Here is a 24205-nt window from a genome sequence, read left to right on the forward strand (position 1 = left end):
ATCACACGCACAGTAGTAAACCCTCCACACTGTTTACAGAAATAAAAGTAAATAAATAAGAAATGAGGTGATGTATGTAGGAATGAATACCGTTTTTCTTTGAAACAGTTCTCTGTCTGACCTCAAACATGCGCCACTATACTGTCATTTTAATGAATTGATTTGTTTTTCTGCACAAATATTTATCCACCTCCTCCCTCCAGAAACAGACTTGACCCGATCAGCAGCTGTACGTAAACCATCTGAGAGTCTAGCGCTCTTTTTGTGGTTTCCGTGGAAACAACCAAATTAGCTGCCATCAGTTTATTTGAGAAGTGTCTGGTTGGACGCAGTCTGGTTTCACTTTGACAAGTGACACAAATCTCCACTATAATCTGATATTCTGCCTGTTTAAAGTTCCTTGTTTTGTACATCGTCTGAAAATTCACAACGCAAGAAGTGAAATGCCCATGAATGATCAAAGATGTGATTCTTTAAAGAACCTTTTCAACAATTTGTTTCCTATTTTTTCTTTTAGTGAGTACTGTTCTTCAGAAAGTATATTCAGATCTGTATGATAACCGTTTTCTTCAGAAAGCTGTAGAGAATCTGGCCTCTGGTCTTTCTCTTGACTGGCCTGTAGTGATTGAACAAAATGAACCCGCTCTTTGTCTTTCGAGAGTATGATGTCTTTGCGTTTGCGGTAACAGAGACTGTAATGTAAAGTTAATCTGACCTGGCGTGCAGACTGGATCCTGACTCCAGAATAGCAACACATCCAATCTGACCGTCTTTGACTGCCAAGTCTGGCCTCTTTATTACACACACTGCATACAGGCTGCTTATAGAAAAAAATACAGCAGTATTGTAATTGTATTTTTTATGTATTTTTTTATGTGTAGCCACTGTGTTATTTCTGTAAGCAGCGGTTTACGTATACGTAGATGTGCTTTTCTAGGCCTGTCTCTGGTGTAAGGGTTCCCTGGATGCTGGACACTGTAAAAGTTTTGTGTGGGAAAGGGAACGGGTCGAGCTTTCTTCCCTTTTTTGTGTTAGTTTTTGCTATAATTTTTTGAAGAATTGAAGAGGTTGAAACATTGAAGAATTAAAGAGGCTCCTTTAGAAGCTCCGCCCCCCAAATTCATGGACCTGCATTGCCAAAACTCTTTGCAAATGCCGTGCCGACAAATAGCATAATGCTAGAATGAACAATGGCACAGCAAGTAATGTAACTTAGCTATGTTGTGGGTTGGCAAACCGTTGTTAGCGTTGCTGCTGCAAAGCTAACCAGTTGCTATCACAAACAGCAAACGGGACAAAACAAAACTAACCTATTGGTTCTGTGAAACAGAAAAAATAAGTCTCCAGCAAAACTACTGTGACTGATCCACTTGTACCAGCGCAACACACACTAACACACCACCACCACGGCAGCGCTGAGAATGACCCACCACCCAAATAATCCCTGCTCTGTGGGGGTCCTGTTGGGGTCCTGACCACCGAAGAACAGGGTAACAAAGTATGCAGAGAAACAAATGGACTACAGTCTGTGATTATAGAACTACGAAGTGCTCCTATATGGTCAGTGGAGCTGATAAAATGGACAGTGAGTGCAGAAACAAGGAGGTGGACATAATGAAGTGGCCGGTCGGTGTATAGTGAGTAAGATTAGGACGCTATGTCTGAAAATACAGTGCTATGCAAAAGTCTTGCACAGCTCAACAAATTGTTTTAAACATTTAATATCAGCAGTAAGAGATGTTGGGAGTCAGCACAAAGGATAAAGGTTTGGTTCCAGACTTCAGCCATTGTACTTATTAGCTAAACCGTATATTGTATGATGACTATAAACAATAGTATGTATAAATAACAAGAGAGCACAACTGGCCTTACTCTCTCTGGGTGGGTGGGAGGGCCCCTCCTCTCCCCATCACTTAACGTGATGCTAGCTAGCGTAAGCATTTGTTAGCTGATGGAACAGAACCAGCAGTTAGTGTTCTCCTCCAAGTGTGTTCAGCCGTGCAGTGATGTTGCATTAGCGGCAGTTCGGGAAAGACGCAGTGGCGTTTCATAGATCTCAGAGAAAGCCTATGCTAGCCTTCGCCCTCCTAGCGTTGGTAGTATTGTGTGATTCGGGGAGTCCTGACTAGTGGGTAAAATTGAATATGACTAAATTTGGGAGAACACAGGACAAAATCGCATAAAAAAAGTGTTGCCTTATATAAAATCACTGCTTATTGTGTCAATATTATTGATATTTATTCTTCTATATTTATTTTACATACAATACATAGTTGTATGGCTATAGCTTATTCATCATACAGTGCAATATACTGGGCTATGTCCAAAATTGTGCCATATTCACTTTGTAGTGTGCTATTTTGGGAGTCTGTCATTGTGTAGTGACCCAAAACGTAATGAAGAATATCCAATTACAATCCTCCAATACATTTCAAAAGATAATGGGCAAACGATGTATCATAGTGGACACAGGATACCCAAAATCCACCATGTTGTATATGACAGAATGTGACAACTGTCACAGAGTGATGAGCAAACCCACGTAGTGTTAGAATACCATATTGTTTAGCTAAATGGGAATTCCACAGATTTTTCAGTTATATTACTGAGATGTAAGCAGAGTCCTTCAGTGCAGAGAAATTTACAGACACTAATTTCTAATTTCTTTACAGTGATGATGTTATCAACCAGGGGTCACTCTGTCTACAACACCAATATAGCCATTTTATTTACTATCTAAAACCACCAGTGAACTGGCATGTGTCTTCTGAGTTTTTATATGGAATGTTGATTATGGTAAAATAGTAGTGATTTAAGAATATATAGTTTTGGGGACTATTTTGGCTTACAACACCCTGCATGTGCTCCTCCACCATGAATGGATCTTAAAAAAGGCTAAAATCTTACTGCAAAACTGTTATAAGACATCAGACATCAGGCAATGTATTTACAATCATTTTATGTAATAGCTTTCTGTAAGAGTGCTTTAGCTCTTCTGACGTCTGGTTCCTATCAACGCGAATGTGAACAATTCTGCAAAGACTCTAGAGGACTCTGCGGAATCTGTTCTCTATAAGTGTTTTATATTGTACTTCTTTTTTCCAATGTAGTGATTTTGGATCATTTTGAACACAGTGTATCTCAGGTTCAGTGCAGTAGAGTTGTATAATCACGCTGCGGGGTTTGGCTCAGTGCTTGGCCTTCTCCTTCTATTGGTAAGGCACACTGGCCTGTGAACTGTTGAACTCGTCGGTGGGCCAAAATCCCAGTAAGACTGAATAAACACCGGGCTTCTGAGCACCGTGGAGGTGGCTCACATATAAAACAAACACACACACACACATCCACACTTTCAAAAGACTCTTTATACAGTAGGCGCCAAATGTGCACACCACATATCCACACTACTTAAGAACAGCGACAAGTCTGCTCTCCCCAGGGAACTGACTAGGACGTCCACATTTATGTGTGTACTAGAGTTGGAAAAATGGACGAAGGTGGTGATTTAACTGCACTGATTTTGTTGGAATGTTAGAATCATTTCTATTTGATTTGTTTTGTTATATTTATTTGCACCAAAATAAAATAAAACATATGCCCTATTCTCTATATAATGCACAGGACATAGTTTTGGAATATAGCCAGAAACAGCACACTGTATAGTGAATGGGATACAGTAAATGGGACATAGTTTCAGACGTAACCCAGAGTAGTGCACTACATAGTAAATAGGATGCAGTTTTGGACAGGGCCCAGAATAGTGCACTATGTTATGAATAGGACACAGTTTCAGATGTTGCCCAAAACATCGCACTATAGCGCACTATATAGTGCACTATATAGTGAACAGGGCATAGTTTTAGACATAGCCCAAAACAGTGGACTATGAAGTGGACATAGCCCAAAATAGTGCAATATATAGTGCATATGATGTTTTTTTGCACATAGCCCAAAAAGGGCATTGTATAGGGAATAGGGCATATTTTGGATATAGCCTAAAATAATACAGTGTACAGTGAATATGACATAGTTTTGGACATATCCCAAAGTAGTGCACTACATATTGAATAGGGACATTGTTTTGGACATATCCCAAAATAGTATACTATATAGTGAACAGGTTTTAGTTTTGGATCTAGACCAAAATAGTGCACAAATAGTGCAAATCTGGTGGAATCTGATTGGTTTCGGTCAGTTTTAATGACATGGAAGGTTTAAAATGGGGTATATTATAATGAAAAGTCTATGAATTTTCCACAGTTCCTAAGCTTCAGGTGTAAAGAACTGAATTTGAAATATACACTTTCCTATCCCACAGGGGAGGGGTGATGCCAGTTCTGTTGAACTTTCGAGTCTTCTTAGTCAAGGCCTGTTTTATATTAACCACATATTAACCATTAAACCTTAAGTTTACTAATGGTTTCATAATGCCATGGATTTTCAGAGGAGTAGTGAAGGCTGCCTTGCTGTATTTCAAAAACAAAAGAACGAAACAGATCAGTGCAGCACATATTTAAGTTTATGAACCTTCATGCATGAAACATGTTCCCTCAGTATTCTTTTGCTTGTTCTGTTTCATTGTGTTGGAAAAAAATGTGGCATGGTGTGCAAAGTGGCTTTCCGACAACTCAGGCCAAAACCGACCAGAGGAATGCCAAATGTATGTTTAATTACACATTGCCTTTAAATGACCTTATTATCCTGCGCTGGAGCGCCATCCAACATAGACCCGGCGCGTTTGTTTAAAGCTTCCTCCGTTTCTGTTTCCTTTTTCTCTCCACAGTTTGTGGTCACTAACCTCAGTCGCTACCCGCTTGTTGGCATGAGTGGCTCTGACAGCGAGCCAGTGAAAGAAGGACCAGCTTTCTTAATTACACATCCTCACTGCGTTCAGACACACCAGAGACATATTTTAAAGGTCTGGTCCAAATAGAGCAGACCAAATGGAGTTCTGTTCTGTATTTTTAAAGTACAGTTGTAAAGGGTGGGCGTTAGTGCACGCTGCTCAGATTCTGAAAACCACACTGGCAGAAGTGCTGATGTTTAGTCTCTGTGGTTGGTGCCGTGACCCTGTAGACTGGCTGTGGCATTTTTGAGGAATGTTGGGCCTCTACACAGCCGCACTCTGTAGCACAGGTTATGATAACCTTTCAGTCTCCAACAAGCGCCAGCATTCTCCAGCAGACACCAGTGCTCTCCAACTAGCACCACTGTTCTCCATCTTTAAAGGAATGGATTTTGAATGTAGCAGCATGGGCTGACGTTTAACACCATTCTCCGTGATTCTCCGTCATGCACCAAACACAATCATTCTCCATCAAACACTACCATTTTCTATCAAATGCCATTACTCTCCATCAAACATAATCATTTTCAAACACACCGTTCTACGTCAAATGCCTTTGCTCTCCACCAAACGTCATCATTCTGCAGTATTCAGCATTTTCCAACAAATACCACTGTTCTCCATTAAACTCCACCATACTCCAACCAATACCACTATTCTCCATCAAACACAGTCATTCTCAAATACCACCATTCTCCATCAAACATCACCATTCTCCAACAAATACCACTATTCTCCATCAAGTACAATCATTCTCAAACACCACCATTCTCCATCAAACAGTCATTCTCAAACACCACCATTTTCCATCGAACACCATCATTTTCAAACACACTATTTTATATCAAACACCATAATGCCATTGCTCTCCATCAAACACCATCCTTCTGCAGCATTCAGCATTTTCCAACAAATACCACCATTCTCCATCAAACACCACCATTCTCCAACAAACACTATCATTCTCCATCAAACACCACCATTCTCCAACAAATACTACCATTCTCCATCAAACACTATCATTCTCCATCAAACACTGCCATTCTCCAACAAATACCACCATTCCCATCAAACACTGCCATTCTCCAACAAAGACAACCATTCACCATGAGAAACCATTGTTCTTTATCAGACCATATTTATCACCATTTTCTATCAAACACCACCATATTCCACCAAAAACCACCATTCTACGTCATATGCCACCATCCTCCATGAAATGTTGCCATTCTCCACCAAACATCATCATTCTCCACCAAGTGCTATCATTCTCCAACCCAGACCATCATTGTCCATCAAACGTTAGCGTTCTCATTCAAACACCACCATTCTTTAACAAACACCCTCATTCTCTAACAAACGCCATCATTCTCCAACAAACACCACCATTCTCTAACACCACCATTCTCTAACACCACCATTCTCTACATACACCATCATTCTCTAACAAACACCACCATTCTCTAACACCACCATTCTCTACATACACCATCATTCTCTAACAAACACCACCATTCTCTAACACCACCATTCTCTACATACACCATCATTCTCTAACAAACACCACCATTCTCTAACAAGAACCACCATTCTCTAACAAACACCATCATTCTGTAGCATTCAGCATTTTACAGCAAACACCACCATTCTTCTCCAGACAGTCATTCACCATCAAACACTATTGGTCTCCAACAATAACCACCATTCGCCAACATACACGCACATTCTGTTCTGTAACACCACCATTCTCCGTCAGACGGCATTCTCCATCAAACACCACCATTTTCCAACAAACACCATTATTCTAAAACATACATCACTACCAAACACATTCTCCAAAAAACACCACTGTTCCCCATCAGACACTACCATTCTCCACCGTACACCATCATTCTCCACCAATTACCATCATTCTCCACCACACCGTCTCTGTCTATCAAATGCAGGATTTCTCAATAAAACGCCACCATTCTCCACCAAACGTCATCATACTCCACCAAGCCCCACCATTTTCTACCAAGCGCCACCATTTTCTACCAAGCGCCACCATTCTCTACCAAGCGCCACCATTCTCCACCACAGACCATCATTGTCAACAAACATCAGTATTCCCATTCAAACATTAGTATTTCTATTCAAACGCCAGCACTCCCATTCAAACACCACCATTGTCCACCAAACACTAAAACAACATGGTCACTCAAGTTTAGAAAGTTTCAGTAAAAGAACTGTCAAGCCAGATAAACCAGTGTGAATGGAGGGAGGAATATTCTCAACACTCCCAGCGACCACATACAGGTTTGGGTTTGTTGATGTTTGGTGAATAAATGTTGGGTTGGCCTACTCTGGGCTTTCCCCTTGCTGACTGCTGTGCATGAGCTTTTCTTCAGAAACGACTCAGTGTAATTATATATGCTAAAAAAATACGACAGCGTGAATGATGGAATCTTTCTCCTGGAATTTCTCACAAAACCAGGAAAGTCTAGTTGCAGACAGGTTAAAGCTGACCAATCTGAATACTCTCCTGAAAACTGCTTAAATACTTTAATGAAACAGATACACTGATGGAGTATATTAGTTTGCTGGGTAAAGAGCATGACTGACTCCTAAATTTTGAGGCTTAAGCAAGGACATAGAGATGTTAAAGCTAGGCAGACAATTTGTTTGAACTGTTTTAGGCATGTTCCTTCAAACGTTTGCTCCGCTCTAGTCTTTTTTCCCTGCCCTCCTTTTCCTCCATTGCACTCTCACTCTTTTTCAGCTCCTCCTGTATGTTCACCTTCACAACGTCCATAACACAAAGCTCTCTTTTCTGTGAGCGCTAGAGTAAATATGTTGGTAAAGCAGGGCAGGAAGGCTGTTGAGGGTTTGGGAGATTACTTTTTCCTGATGTGGCTCTGAAAGCGTACTGCCAGAATTCACAGCATATGCACAAATATGATCTCCTTTCTTTTCCTGTTCTCTTGGCAAAATATTTGTGTTTGGAATGGTTAGAATAGCCTGTGATTAAACAGCAGACTGCAGGGTTGTTTTAGCATTAGCTGAGCAGTGAGGCCTCTTTTAGATGCTGACCAGATCTACATATTTGCTCGGTGGGGTAAAGCATGCAGTGGATTGGAAAGGTCAGTTAATTTTTAAACTTATAACACTCTGAGGTGGAGAGTTATTGTTGTTTTGCTGTACATTTGTATTGACTTTGCATCATTAATTAAATGTAATTACATAAATAGTGAGTTACATTTACATTCTGCATCAACAGGTTCTGCTCTCTAATTTTCTCCTTTTATTTTGATGTCAGACATTGACAACTTGCCAAAAATGTAATGGATGTTTTTTTTTTTCTTTCAAAATAAACATGACTATACTCACAACAATAACTTCATCAGATTCGAATCATAATAAAATATCTTTCTGTTCTACTTATAAAGACGAATGTGGTGGTTTGAATCTGCACTTTCCACAGAATTTGTCCATTTGTTTTTATGAATTAACAGTAGGGCTAGGGTTACTATCAATTAATCTAGTAATCTAACAATTTTCTGATTAATCGAATAATCTGTATTTTTCTGTTTTTTTATGGCGTGCAGTAAAAATTAACTGAAAAATAACATACTATGCAGAGCCTTTTAAAAATTCCAGAAAACTTAAAGACTTTTAAATATGTTTTGCATGTTGTATATTTACAGTGGTAAGACGTAACTGAATATTATCGGAGGAGCCTGTTAGCCTGTTAGCTGCCTGACGAGCTGTTCATCCTCGTTAAACAAAACCTTTTACTTCATATACATGCAATTTGTAACATCAACCATTTTATTTTATTTCATACACTTAAAATTTGTAGCTACAAGCATGCATGCATTTGTGAGATTCTGCTGGTGTGGGTGTCCTCTCTTTCAGTGGTGCTCGCAAAAGTGACTTGAGTGCTGGTAGCTCCACCTTGTGGAGAGTCTGCTAAATATGGCTCTGTAATGACCTGATCACTAAGCCAGTTCATTGATTGTTTGGTTCTTTTTTGTTTGTTTGTTTAAGAAAAGATGTGCTGTCATAATCGGGGAGCGTTCCATTCTATCTAATTTCTATTTTCTCTCTCTCCAGTCGTCACCCCCAGATAAAGGACCAGTCTGCTTTGTGTAACGTCCCAGAGGAGGCTGAGTGTCTGACCGTGCCGAAATATAAGCGGGATCTGGTGCACAAGCTGAAGGTTCTGAGGCAGGAGCTGTCCCAGGCGCAGCCACAGGCCGGCCACTGCCGCATCGAGGTCTGTAGAGAGGAGATCTTTGAGGTGAGCACCTACTCCAGAACTAAGAACTAAGGCTGGCAGTCGATACTGTGTTAATGAGGTCTTGATTTTATGAACAGTGGCTATCAAGGTGACAGTGTGCATCTTTTACTTGCTAGACAGTGAAGAAGTCTAGCCATTCACTCGCAACATCAAAACAGAGCTAGTGATCTAGCTGTTTTCAGTGTTGAAATAATGGAGGGTAAAAGGGTGTGAGATGGAGTAAAATGTCTCAAAACAAGAGAAGATTGTGGAGATAAAGGCTGCATGTGCTTTGCTGTGTGGAACAGCCTGGATTTTCTTAAATCAGATGTAATGCAAAGCAACCAGAATAATAAAACAAATAATTTGAGAATAATAATTAATAAATAACAGTAAATTCTGTTTTCTTCCAGTTTCAAAATGCGATTAAAACATAAAATTGACCAATAGGAAATGCATATAGTGTGTATTGGTTATTGAATATATGTCCTTTTTTGTTTTTTTGTTTTTTCTTCCAATTGAAAATGAAACTACTTTCATTGTGTGAAAATTTTGCTGAATGGACCAATAGAAGTAGGTTACTATAGTTTGCACTTAAAGAAAAAACGTATTTAAAGCCAAGTACTCCTTTCTTTCTTTTGTGAAGTTAACATTTTGGAGAGACTGGTGTTGTTCTATCAACAATGACATATTGAATCATTTGTGAAAATATGTTATGATGAAATTTTTAGCCATATCGCTCAGCCCTGGTCTTAACCCTGAAACGTGGCAGGCACAGTGGTGGGCAGCACTTCTCTGAACAAAATCCCATCCAGATGTAGTCTATTGTGTACGAAAAAGGCCTTTGGCACACAATAGGGGAAGCTGTTTAGTGTACACTGATCAAACACTGTTTCACAGCCGTTTTGGTGTAGTAGAACCGTCTACAAAGCAAACATGGGTTTTTATAGGTCTTATATGTAGAAACGTAAAATAGTTTACAGGAAAAGCGCGCAACAAAACATTTCTAACAATAGCTGGGATGGACACGGGTCAGGTGCACTGTGGAACAGCACCATCTCCCTGGTCTTTCAGAGAAGCTGCATACTAAACCAGGAACGTTTCTCAAACAGCAGCACATCTTTCTCTTCTCTTCTCTTCTCTTCTCTTCTCTTCTTGTTTTCTTCTTTTCTCTCTTTTTTCCCCTTCTCTTCTCCTTTTCTGTTTCCCTCTCCATTCTTCTCTTCTGCTCTTCTCTTCTTTTCTTCTCTTTTCTTCTCTTCTCTTCTCTTCTCTTCTCCTGTTTTCTTCTCTTTTCTCATCTTTTTCCCTTCTCTTCTCTTCTTTTCCTTTCTTCTGTTCTCTTTTCTGTTTTCTCTTTTCCTCTTTTTTCCTTCTCTTATCCTCTTCTCTTCTCCTTTTTCCTTTCTCTTCTCTTCTCTTCTCTTCTCTTCTCTTCTCTTGTCTTCTCTTCTCCTTTCGTTTCACCACTCCTCCCTTCTCCTCTCCTGTTCCATTCCTCTCTCCTCTTTTCTCCTCTCCTCTCCTCTCCTCTCCTCTCCAGTCATGTGTTTCTTGAAAGGAAAGCATTCCTGCTGCATGATTTCAGTGCAGGGGAAGGAAGGGGCTGAGAGAGGGAGAGAGAGAGAGGAGTGGAGGAGAGGTTGATTGGGAAGTTTGGCCCAGATGTAACTTCATAACTCTTGTCTTGGCAGCCAGTGATGAAAAGTATTACTTCATTGGCATTCCTTGACAGAGGAGATACCAAGAAAAGCCTGTTCCTGAGTGTCCCGCATCAGCGCGAATATGAGGAAACAGGCTGCTTAGGAACCACGCTGTACTTTCCAGCAGGTCACGGCTCATTGGTTTATTAAAGCGATACACTGTATGTCCAAAAGTGTTCACATTCAGCTACTTTCAGTTGATTGCAGCTTGAATAATCTCCATAGGCAATAAATGGGACACACTGGAGGAGCCTAAGGTCACCCTGCCCAGTGCCAGACATGGGCTGGAGGGGTATAAAGCCCCCCAGCATTGTGCTGTGGAGCAGTGGAGCTGCGTTCTCTGGAGTGATGGAGCTCCATCCAATACCTTTCGGATGAGCTGGAGTGTCCAGAACTGACCATCCAACATCAGTACCTGACCTCACTAATGCTCAATCAAATCCTCACAGCAATGTTCCAACATTCAGTTTAAAGCCCAGAAGAGTAGAGGCTGTTACTGCAGCAAAGGAGCACAAACTCACTATTAGTACCCTTCATTTCAGAAGAAATGCTAATTCAGCCAACATGAAAGCTGTGCGCTAGCTAGCTTTTTTCCATGTTTATAGATAAGAGTATGTCATACAGTGTCACAAGCCGTTTAAGCGAGTCTGTTAGAGATTACTTAACAGCTTGACACAGAGTGTGATAATCTGGCAGGATGCTAATCGGTGGGTTATTAGTTTCCATTGCTTGTTAGTGACATTAGCCTCTAAAGAAACAAACATCTAACATAAAACATGTTTTAGCAGATTGACTGTTTTGGGTGGGGGTACGGTTGGAGGTTGTGTAAATTAGGTTTTTCGCCGAACTATCGCTTTAACATGTGCTCAGAAGGCAGCAGCTGCCAGAGGAATGTGTTCTTTCTGCCTCCGCTGGGGGTTTTATTCTGTTTTGTTTAAAGCTCGGAGAAGTGGAAACAGTGGAGTGTTATTACATAATTTTAAAGAGCGCTGTTAGCTCACTCTCTCTCACATTGTCCAGCTTCAGCTGACATCATACCCAAGCATCCCCAAACCGCCCCCCCCACCCCACCACCACCACCACCACCGCCGCCACCCCTCCTCTCCGTGTTCTTTTTTTCCCTCCACAGTTTCTCAGGAGCTGCTTGTACAGACTGTTAAGGAACTGCAGGCTGTTATTCATGGCCGTTCTGCCCCAGGGCCGGTATAGCCATCCTGGGAGCATGTTTTGCAACATGTTTTTAAAGAGGCAGAGAAGTGGGGTCAGAGTGCTGGCATGCAGCGTTAGCCAAAGATCATCACACAGCATTTTCCTTCATCTTCATCAACAGTTCAGAAAAAAATCAGTTTGGCTGCTGAATAAAAACTCAGTAAATCATCTTGGACTATCGGATCTGCTATCAAGACGCTAACTCATCATTTCAAGCAGCAGCAATGCCAGGACTGCCGTTTTAAGTGGGCACGGAAAGTTTGCGGTTGAGCCAAATTAGAATTTCTCAGTGTAAACAGGCGGGTGGTCTGCAACAAGTATAAACCTTAAAGGGCCTCTATCACAGAAAACTGAATTTCCCTGTTTTTTCTGATAAAAGAGTCTGTAAACATTAGAGTTTCAAAACGTATAGTTCAATCAAAAGTCCGTACAGACCATAAATGGAAACTAAGGCTGTTTTTAGAGTTCATTGTTTTTGTGTTTTTGTCATAAAAACCCACAGATTTACATATGAAGGGGTTCATTGCAAAACTCACTACAAACCACACTCTTAAACAAAATGGTTCTTCAAGCGTTCTTTAGTAAGGAGATGGTTCTGTATAGAACCATGAACACTCAGAGAACCCTTTGCATGATTACAGGGTTCTTTGCGTTATGAAAAAGTTCTTCAGTTTGATGGAGAATGTGCTATAGATGGTTCTATATAGAACCTTTTTGAAAAGGCTTCTATATCACACCCAAAAGGGTCCTTCTGTTGTTACAAGCTTGACATTGTAACAATAGAAGAACCATTTTGCATGCTATATAGAACCCTTTTCAAAAAGGTTCTAGATAGAACCATCTTCAGCATGTTCTCCATCAACCTGAAGAACCCTTTCATGATGCAAATAGCCCTTTAATCATGCAGAGGGCTCTTTGAGTGTTCATGTTTCTATATAGATCAGTTTTCTTTTTTTTCTTTACTAAAGAACCCCTGAGGAAACCATGATTTTTAAGAGTAAAAAATGTTCCAAAATGTTCCAGAACTGCTACAAATGGATATACAGCATTTTGGAATGAAACTCTCCACATATCCAGCCATTCATGTAGAAGTTATAAGGAGTCTTTCAGCCTGGACTGCATTTTGAATCACATGAAATTCAGGGCAGCCAATCAGAACAGAGCTCATTTACATATATCAGTTTTAAAGGTACAGTAATAAGAACAGCCTGTTTAATTCTAAGGGATAAAGAATGGTTGGAAAATACTGCTGAAAAAAATGAATTATGGCCATTTTTGGACATGTAAAGCCAAACAAACTTTATACGTGTATCTCGGGGGGAAAAGTAGGAAAAAATGTAGATTTTGTTTGTTTTAATAAAGGTGTTTGCTAAGCACCGCACAAAGTGCTGTAGGAAGCAGCTGCAGTAGGACACACGGCCTGCTAGTCAGCCACAATAGTGACTACTATAACTTTAATAAACGGCGATGTCTTGCATGTGTGCCTTCAGTGTTAATGAGCTGGTTGATGAGTTGGAGAACCATGCTGACTGTATTTATCTACTGCTGTATGCTCTGTGGTGTCCTTTAGTTCTCCTTACTACTTTAGGAGTTCTGTTCTTACACATAATGGTCCTCCACACATTAATTTCCAAAATGCTGACCGCGTAGCTGATAATGCAGGACTCAATAAACTCAGATTTCTTGTACTGTTTGAGTTTGGAGTGTGCTGTTGGCTCAGGAGGGAATAATGCTTATAGGCCTGCCACGTTCATGACATTTTAGCCATATAAATCATTGTAATTAACAATGTGTCTTCTTTTATTAATTGTATGCAACTACTGAAGTACAAGACTGAAGTTGCCAGATTGGCAGGTCGTCTGTCTTATTTCCTTGCTCCTGATGACAGATGGTGGCTCAAACATTACTCACCACTGCCCTCTAAAGGTGTTATAGGACCAAGTGCTATTACAAGAGTTATAACTTCTGTTGTTTTGTAAGACTCAATAAATGCATTTTCTGTTTTATTTGATTTACATGCATCTGATAAAAACGCACCCAGTTTACATTCTGCTTATTCCTGTGAACAATAATCGCAGTCAACTTAAACTTACACTCTGTGGGTTTTGGGGATTTGGAGACCTCTCTGGAGGAAATGTGTAATTGCACACAATGTGCAGAAGAATATTTTGTAGCGAGGATTGTGCTTCAGACCCCTTCCCCAAGCGGAAGAGTCTAATTACTGTGTTGAAAGAGAATTCAAAGAGAACTCAGTCAAAAAGTGTCTTCTGAGGATGGAAGTGAATTATCGACTTTAAATAATTAATAATCAAAAAGTAATGAATACAGCTTTAAATAATGGGGCAATGTGAAAACTCAAGAAGATTCAGATGAATGAGTGCATTTTCTTTTTTGGTGGGGTGGGGGGGGAAGTGATTCACATTCCTAAAACTTTAATGTTTAAATTAAATTTGAGAAGTCATTTTGGGTGGGTCAGTAAATAAAGTGGGTGGGCATAGGTCCATTGGGCTCATTCATAATCCCGCCACTAATTTTAATGGCTGGTTAGATGTTTAATCGTTCCGTTTTGATCCTCAGCGTAAATGTATCTAGGCTCACGCTACAAATAATGGCCCTGAAACCCCTACAATGCGTTTGCATTGCTTTCTGTCATCCAAAGTTGTGAAGATTTACTAAATTACACGTTTGTGTGTGTGTGTGTGTTTGTGTGTGCAGGAGTCGTATCGGCAGGTGATGAAGATGAGGCAGAAGGACCTGTGGAAAAGACTGATGGTGAAGTTTAGAGGAGAGGAGGGGCTGGACTATGGGGGTGTGGCCAGGTACAGGACATCAGAGGACCAATCCTCTTTAATTTGCACACAGACAAAAATTCATGGCTCAGTTGTTACTGTGCTGTGTTCACAGATAATATACACTGTGTATCAGTGTATTATATCAATCAGACTGTGAATTATCAGTCAAATCCTACTACTGATAACACTTTAAGGCGGTCATTGTCTGATTCTATAATGATGAATATGTAAAAAGCATACTCATTAACTGTAATAAAAATAAAAGCTATATATATATAGCTATATATGAAGAAATGTGTTTTAGTGTATAAAGGATGGTGTGGAAGTGGATTTCTTTTAAGTTAAACATTAAATTACCCAGAGATGAAGATGTTTTTGCATAGAGTCACTTTGGAATAAAAAAAAAAAATCGTGTTCTAAAATGTTAAAAATAATTCACATTTATATTTGATAATTATATCATATGAGGCTGCACAAATTTACAGAATGTCTAGTATTCATTAGTTGACGCCCTGCTCTGTGTGCTGCTGTATCTTCTTCAGAGAATGGCTGTATTTGTTATCCCATGAGATGCTGAACCCGTATTACGGCCTGTTCCAGTACTCACGCGACGATATCTACACCCTCCAGATCAACCCTGATTCTGCCGTCAACCCGGTGAGGACACACACTCACACACATACCTGAGGACATACTGCATATCATTAGCAACCTTGCAGTCGTATGTAAAAGAAAATCAACACATCCTCTTGTAGGTGAAACACATCCTCTACAGAAAACTTAAATATGACGTTTTTTAATGGCTGAATGTTAGTTGTTGAAAAAATATAAAATGCGCCATAACTTTTACACAGACTATGTTTAGCCCATTAAATTATTTACACACACAGACATGTATGTATTTAAAAAACCATCTACTTTCAAACCATTCAATTTCACATTATTTCATACTATCTCACTGTATAAACACATTATTAACTCCATGTGGGCGTGTGTGTGCTGCAGGAGCACCTGTCGTATTTCCACTTTGTGGGCCGGATCATGGGCATGGCTGTGTTCCACGGTCATTACATAGACGGGGGTTTCACTCTGCCGTTCTATAAGCAGCTGCTGGGCAAACCCATCACCCTGGACGACATGGAGTCTGTGGACCCGGATCTTCACAACAGCCTCGTCTGGATACTGTGAGCGAGCAAAAGCACCTTCATACACACGTAGCCCCAGAGTAATAACATCAGGAGATAATTTGACTTATTACTTGTGAATATTTAAATTTTATTTTGTTTTTGAATTTTGCTATATGTTTATATTACATAAGTAGAAAAGTTCATTTCCCGTAAAAATGAAAAGTGATTGAAGACAGCTTACATAATTCCTCAGGATTGTTAAGGTGTTTGTAGATTGTTGTAATGCTGTCCCAGGTGGATCTTGCTCTGTGGTTCTTATGTTACCCATGATGGTTGTTAAGGTGTTGCTAACCAGTTGCTGTGGTATTGCAGGTGGTTGCTAGGGTGTTAAGAGTTTATTGCTATTGTATTCTAGGTGTTTGCTATGGTGTTGCTGCCTGGCTGCTATTCTCTGGTAGTTGTTAGGTTGTTGCCAGGTTATTGCTGTTGTGTTCTAGGTGGTTGTTAGAGTGTTGCTAACCAGCTGCTATGGTATCTCTGGTGGTTGTTAAGGTGTTGTTAACTGGTTGCTTTGGTATTCCAGGTGGTTGTTAGGGTGTTGCTGACCAGCTGCTATGGTATCTCTGGTGGTTGTCAGGGTGTTGCTAAGCAAAAGCTTTGGTATTTCAGGTGGATGCTACGGGGTTGCTGATCAGCTGCTATGGTGTCTCAGGTGGTTGTTAGGGTGTTGCTAAGCAGTTGCTTTGGTATCTCTGGTGGTTGTTAGGGTGTTGCTAAGCGGTTGCTTTGGTATTTCAGGTGGATGCTAGGGTGTTGCTGACCAGCTGCTGTGGTATCTCTGGTGGTTGTTAGGGTGTTGCTAAGCAGTTTCTTTGGTATTTCAGGTGGATGCTACGGTGTTGCCAGATTAATTCTATTGTATTCTAGATGGTTGCCAGGGTGTTGCTGACCAGCTGCTATGGTATCTCTGTTGGTTGCTAAATATTTATATGTTTTTACATAATTTCATATCTAAATTACGTAATTATGTCAAAACATGACAAAATATGACAAAAATGTAAAGGATGGTTTTCCTCTCCACAAAACTGCACAGTAGCTGTAACTTTTCACAATAAATTCAATCATTTTGAAACATGAAATGTACTAAAACATGAATTTTGTGATTAATAACTTGGGTGACTTTCTCATTCTCATTGTGTTGGACAGGGAAAATGACATCACAGGGGTGCTCGACCACACATTCTGCGTTGAGCACAGTGCTTACGGTCAGATCATTCAGCATGAGCTCAAACCCAATGGCAAGAGCGTCCCCGTCACCGAGGAGACCAAGAAGGAGTACGTCAGGTAAGTAGGCCACCGGGGAAACTTTGGTTCACAAAGATGATACATTAGCCTGTCCGGCACTTTTATTTGCCCTCAAAGACACCAATTCTGTGCATCCACTTAACATTCTTACAGACCCAACAAACTTCAGACTTAACTTATTATGGCTTTAAACGTATCCACTGAGCTCAGTCAGAGAGTTTTAATTGTGAACATGTTAAATTGACAGCTTCTCTGTAGCTTCTAGTTTAGCTGCTCTGTGTTCTATTGTCCTTCTCTGTTTTGGGTAATTGTACTGTAACTGAACTGTTTGATTACCACAGCAACTGAACTAACCTGTGTGTTTAATCTGTAGGCTGTATGTAAACTGGCGTTTCCTGCATGGGATCGAGGCTCAGTTCCTGGCTCTGCAGAAAGGCTTCAACGAGGTCATTCCACAGCACCTGCTCAAAGCCTTCGACGAGAAGGAACTAGAGGTATGGACTGAACCACACACACACACACTCACGCACACACACTCATACACACCCTGTGGAGTCACAGGAAGAAAGATGTATGCTGTATGGGAGTGTATGTAGGATTTCCACAGCACGTGTCCTCTCTGTCCTGCAGCTGATCGTCTGTGGTCTGGGGAAGATTGATATTCATGACTGGAGGGCGAACACGCGGCTGAAGCACTGCACAGCCGACAGTAATGTGGTGAAGTGGTTCTGGAAGGCGGTGGAGTTGTTTGATGAGGAGAGGAGAGCGAGGCTGCTGCAGTTCGTCACCGGCTCCTCCAGAGTTCCTCTGCAGGGCTTCAAAGCCTTACAGGGTAAAAAAAAACACCATCCACACACATCTGGTTACCATGGTAATCGTGCAACAGTAGTCACTGCTGGCTACCGTGGTAACAGCACAGCAGTAGTTACTGTGGTTCCCATATTGTATTAGTAACTGTAATAACTTCATAATACTGATTATGTTGGTATCCACGCTGTATGAGTCTCCGACGTAACTGTACACTGCTGGTTACTGTACTAAATGGGCAAACTGGTTACTGTGGTAACCATTCTATATTAGTTACTGTTGTAACCACACACCACTTGTTACTGTGGTAACCATTCTATAGTAGTCACTGTGGTAACCACACACCACTTGTTACTATGGTAACTACACACCTCTTGTTACTGTGGTAACCATTCTATAGTAGTCACTGTGGTAACCACACACCACTTGTTACTATGGTAACTACACACCACTTGTTATACTGTGGTAAGCATTCTATAGTAGTCACTGTGGTAACCACACACCACTTGTTACTATGGTAACTACACACCACTTGTTATACTGTGGTAACCATTCTATAGTAGTCACTGTGGCAACCACACACCACTTGTTACTGTGGTAACCATTCTATATTAGTCATTGTGGTAACCACACACCACTTGTTACTCTGGTAACCATTCTATAGTAGTCACTGTGGTAACCACACAACACTTGTTACTACGGTAACCATTCTATAGTAGTCACTGTGGTAACCACACAACACTTGTTACTACGGTAACCATTCTATAGTAGTCACTGTGGTAACCACACAACACTTGTTACTACGGTAACCATTCTATAGTAGTCACTGTGGTAACCACACAACACTTGTTACTACGGTAACCATTCTATAGTAGTCACTGTGGTAACCACACATCACTTGTTACTGTGGTAACCACAGACTACGTGTTACTGTTGTAACCATTCTATTGTAGTCACTGCGGTAACCACACACCACTTGTTACTGTGGTAACCATTCTATAGTAGTCACTGCGGTAACCACACACCACATATTACTGATGTAACCATTCTATAGTAGTCACTGTGGTAACCACACACCACATATTACTGTTGTAACCATTCTGTATCAGTTACTGTAGAAACTGCACAAACTGGTTAAACTGGTAACTATATTAGTCACCGTGGAAACTTCACACCACTTGTTACTCTCGTAACTATTCTGTGTGAGTCACTGTAGGAGCTACACAACACTAGTTACTATGGTAACCATAGTGTACAGGTAACTGTGAAAACCACACACCACTTGTTACTGTGATAGTTGTCCATTCGGTAACTTTGGTAACCGTGCACCTCTAGTTCCTTTAACAAACAATAGCCCTAAATTCCCAGGCTTATTACATCCTAAAGCTTATTATTCAGACATTGCATGTCAGACAATGATTGTTTAGTGAGAAATGGAAGTCTGGAGCCACCTGAGCATTTAAGGTGTTAAAAGGTATTGAATATAACTTTAGATTATCTTTGTATTGTGATAATTCATTGTGTTGTGCGTACAGCTAGATGTGTGTGTAGATTTGGCTGATTTGGCATCTAAATCTTGCTGATTGTGTAGGTGCAGCAGGACCCAGACAGTTCACCATCCATCAGATCGATGCCAGCACCAACAACCTGCCTAAAGCACACACGTGGTAAATAAACAACAAATAATGGTCTTACATTTTCACAGAGAAATATCAGACGTCTCCATTAAAACTTATTAATTACATTCATACTGTTTTCTTTTTTGCTGCATGTGTTTTACTTGTATTCTTATAAAACTGTCTTCTCTCCCCCGTCATCTCGTCTCTGTAGTTTCAATCGCATAGACATTCCTCCCTACGAGAGCTACGAGAAACTGTACGACAAGCTGCTGACGGCCATTGAGGAAACCTGCGGCTTTGCTGTGGAATGACCGGCTGCATCTAGAGGAGAGGGAGTGACCTTGCAGACATACACAGACTGGATTCTGAGTCGTCCAGTGGCAGCATGATGTCACTGCAGAGGCTTGAGTTTGCAAATACAGCAAGAAGAAAAAGTATAAAACCACCATTCAGAAAGACTCTATTTTTGCTTTCGTTTATTTTTTTGTTTTTTTTTCTGCCCGTACATTTTTTTTGTCGTCTCTCAGCTGCTATAAAACGATTTCAGATAAGTCCTCTTAAATGTTGAAGTTTTCCTCATTACTGAGATTCAGTCAAAGATTCCAGATGCGCTCACTGTGAGTCCCCATATGTGGGCATCCATCTACAGTCTGTTGCAAAAGTTTGAACACCCCAAGTCACAGTACTCGTTTTATAGACTGAAAACAAGTTAACTCATCCTCTGCTGGAGGACACTTAAATGTGGCATTTTTCTGCACATTTTAGTGCCTTTCTGGTTAACATATTGGAAAAAAATGAAACATAAAATATAAAATGTGCCATAACTTTTGCACAGGCCACGTTTTATGTTATATTATCTTCCCAATATGTTAAGTTTTGATAAATAAACAGTAATTGTGCATTAAAATGTGTAGAAGTGTGTTCACTTATGTTCATTTAGAGAATCAACAAAACGAGTGTAATTTGACCAGGGGTGCATACGACTGTAATATGCAAAGGGTCAAGCCTCTAGCGAAGGCCGCTGTAGTAGCCGACCCGAATAGCAGGTTAGAGCTGCGAGCTGAACGGCTGGTCAGATCGCAGCACTGCACTGTTTGGTGCTTTAACTCACCAGCTACTCAATAAACCCTTTATGTTATCAATCTGACCATTGAGAGCAGGTAAAACTATGAAGCGCTGTGGCCGTCCACAGCTGCGTATGGACCTATGCAGGATAGTCATGCAGAGTGGATGTGCAGGTTGTACGAAGGAAGTAGAAGTTACGAGTCTGCGTGTGTTTAGCTGCACTCAGGACGGGAGGACGACCTTCATACCCTGCAGTTATTTAAAGGAATCTTCCAGCTTTTTTCAACTGAATCTTTATCTACTGCTTCTGTATCAAACCGTCGATCACCACAGACAATAATTTCCCTTTCCCTTCACGTTTCTCTGAACTGTGAAAAGAACAGAAAACCTGTTCATTCAAAACTCACTTATAATGGAAGCCTATGAGCAGCTGCTGAGCTCAGTACACGACTATATCTCATTATTCGAACTCACAGCTGTTACATTCTAACATTACATCTATCTTATGAGGTAACATTACTACAGATTCTTCCCTCAAACCAGTACCATCTCTGAAAGGCAGGTGTATGCCAAAGGTCTTGGCACCCCGGTCAAATGACCTGTTTTGTTGATTTTCTGTATGAAAATGAGTTAACAAGTCCTCACATTTCTATTTGCTGAATTTAACACATTGGTGGGGAAAAAATAAACATAAATTGTTTTCCATGGCCCATTTAATATAGTATGATTTTGCTAATATGTTAAACTCGGCAAGCAAATAGAAATTGTACACTAAAGTTTACAGAAAAGTGTCATATTTAAGTGTGAAAATTAAACAGTATTTTTTTTTACTTAGACAATGAACAAAACATGTAAAACATAATTTGATCTGGGGTGTTCAAACATCGAACCTTTGCATATGGCTAAAAAAATTGACAGATTTAGGGCTGGATTTACGAAAGTGTCTTAAGAAAGAAAATCCTCTTAAATGTGTTTTTTCGTAACTTCATTCTTAAGAAAAAAGTTACGAAAAAATTTTGTTCTTCTAGTAACTTCTTAAGAATTGTTTTATTTTCTTTTCTTAATCATTTCCCCAAGAAGAATTCTGAGAACAAGTGGTATTTTGGAAAATATTATTTTCTTAAATGTTTTCTTAACCTTACGTCAGCCTCACAGTTGTCTCAGGATGTAGTAGTTGACAACGTCAGTGTCTAAATTTATTAATTTATCTAGTCCTGCCCGTCCTCGTCTCTTGCTTTCTGCCATCACTGCACATTTATTGTATTTTCCAAAGATGATTTTTTCCCTGTTGGCTGTTTCTTCCACCATCACATCTAGTTCTTGATTGCTAAAATTGTTTAAACGCTTGGTTTGATGTTTTTCTCCATTTTGCTCCTCTGAGTGGATTAAACTAATAACAAAAATAAGTTTTACAAATTCAAACTGTTTCTCATGACATTTATGGTACATGGTAAAATGCAACATAGCGTACATAAGAAAACACACACACGTTTTCTATACCGCTTATCCTTCTGGGTACACAAGAAAACAATGAAGATTTTCCTAAGAAAATATTCAAGAATATCTTAAGAGAACTTCTTAAGTTTTTTATGCATATTTTACTGAAGGACTTCATCAACAGCCTGTTTCATTTCCATTAAACTGTTAGAACTACATCATCCTACTGTGTTGGAAATGTATAAACACAAATTCCTCCCTCTGGTAAACCAGCCCCAACTCCAAATTAACACACTATACAGATTTACAGCAGACAGATATGTCAGACTGAAGAAAGTGTTTAACTGCCCATTTGTTTCTAAATATATTTAGAGAAAACCTGTTTTCTGCTTCTTCCTAAGCACAGAGGAAGGTGAAATTCTTGTGTGTGGAGATCGACTGTCTGATAGAAATTAGAGTGAAAAGTGCTGAAATATTCCTTTAGCTTTATTCCTTGCTGTTGTCACCAGACGAGCTGCAGTCACATTTTGAGTTCCCTTAAAAAGACACTGAGGTGAACAGAATCCTGATCCTGGATCAGTTCCTCATTGTTTTTGTCATGTTTATCAGGAAACAGAATGTAAAAGCTGACTCTGAATCAGCTCTGAGGATCTCGTGCATGATTGCAGCCGCGGGTCTTTGGCTCGAGAGCACTTTAGAAGCATCGGTGCGAGAGAAGATTTGGGCTGAAGAGTTTGTATCGTGCTTAAGGGAATAGTTCAGCACAAAATCTAATCTAGACAGTTTTCCACTTACCCCAACGTAGTCGATAAGCCAAGACATGCTTGGTGTACAAACTGTGCTTCTCAAGTCTAAAAGTGGAACTAGGAGGTCAATGTCGCTAATAAACAATAGAAATCAGTAGTCACCCAAATCTTTTTGGTAAATACGTCTTCAAAAGTTCTCTCAACATGCATCAAGGTGTTTGTTAAGGCGCTATAGACTTGTCAACGTGATTTAGAGCACAGTATAACTTATTGTGTGCTAAAAAAGAAAGTCATTGTGTGCCAGAACGCAGCAGGCACCTGTCTAAAACGTGCTACATGCTAAGGCTCTGTTCATTTTTATAGGTTACAGTAAGTCTAATGTGTTCTAAACGAAATCTGCAAGACCTTAATGAAGACCTGGATGTGGTTTGAGCGAGTTAAGAGAAGTTTTGAGGATGTATTTACAAAAAAGATTTGGGTGACTATTGACCTCTAGTGTTAGCAACATTAGCCTTGTAGCTCCTCAAGACTAAAGAAGCAAAATTTGGACACCAAACATGTCTTGGCTGATGAGCTGAAGTGAAAAATTGTATAAATTAGATTTTTCGCTGAACCTTTAATCTTTCATAGGGCTTTTCATTTGAAGAAATGTATCCATGTGTTCTTTGTATATTGCTTAATTGTTTCAGGATTTAATCTCAGGTCATGTAGGATTAATTTCCCACTTTTTTAATGTATGAGTGGTCAAACAGGTTTTAGCTGCATGTTCACAATTTTCTTTGTATTTTAAAGGCTTTGTTGAAGGCAATGAGGGGAAAACAGGCCCAGGAAACCTGAGTCTGAGCCTGACTTCTGTAATAAGATCATGCTAACTGGATCCCACCAGCATCGTTAGCATGTTAGCATGTGCATTATGCATCGATCATGGAATCTACCAACATTTTTGTTTCTGAAATTTGAAAGAAGTCTTGGTCATTCTTGTGTATGAACCAGTTTCTTCCCAGCGATGACTGCCCCCAGTTTTATTTAGTCCGTGTATACTCTTTTAATAAAGTAGAGTATTCTCATAATGGTGCTTTGTAAAGTTTAAAACTATTTTTCATATGATGATAAGAGCTTTAAAGGGTTATGATGCAGAAATGAATCCCTCCACAACTGGCTTCCATTAGTTGAACACATGTTCAGACTTTAGCATTAAACTCACTGAGTTCACACTGTTGTCTTTGACAGTTAACTTTGTCTAGTGTCCTCACACGAAATCATGTATAATGTATAATCCATATCAGTC

General features: G+C 40.0%; 1 protein-coding gene across 2 annotated transcripts in view; it reads left to right on the forward strand.

The window, feature by feature from the left end:
* LOC118807936 (E3 ubiquitin-protein ligase SMURF2-like) overlaps positions 1 to 20520 on the forward strand; it is an 81501-nt gene extending 60981 nt beyond the window's left edge. The window contains exons 13-21 of one of the 2 annotated variants that reach the window (XM_036570135.1): positions 8942 to 9128; positions 14735 to 14838; positions 15354 to 15468; positions 15817 to 15995; positions 17145 to 17282; positions 17617 to 17737; positions 17874 to 18075; positions 19642 to 19717; positions 19881 to 20520. In XM_036570135.1, the coding sequence (XP_036426028.1) occupies positions 8942 to 9128; positions 14735 to 14838; positions 15354 to 15468; positions 15817 to 15995; positions 17145 to 17282; positions 17617 to 17737; positions 17874 to 18075; positions 19642 to 19717; positions 19881 to 19980 (1222 nt within the window). In that variant the 3' untranslated portion in view covers positions 19981 to 20520. The remainder of the gene's footprint in view (positions 1 to 8941; positions 9129 to 14734; positions 14839 to 15353; positions 15469 to 15816; positions 15996 to 17144; positions 17283 to 17616; positions 17738 to 17873; positions 18076 to 19641; positions 19718 to 19880) is intronic. The other variant, XM_036570136.1, reaches the window with a different exon arrangement.
* Positions 20521 to 24205: the final 3685 nt, after the last annotated feature.

This window comes from Colossoma macropomum, unplaced genomic scaffold, assembly GCF_904425465.1.
Source record: "Colossoma macropomum unplaced genomic scaffold, Colossoma_macropomum, whole genome shotgun sequence".
Classification (NCBI taxonomy): Eukaryota; Metazoa; Chordata; class Actinopteri; order Characiformes; family Serrasalmidae; genus Colossoma; species Colossoma macropomum.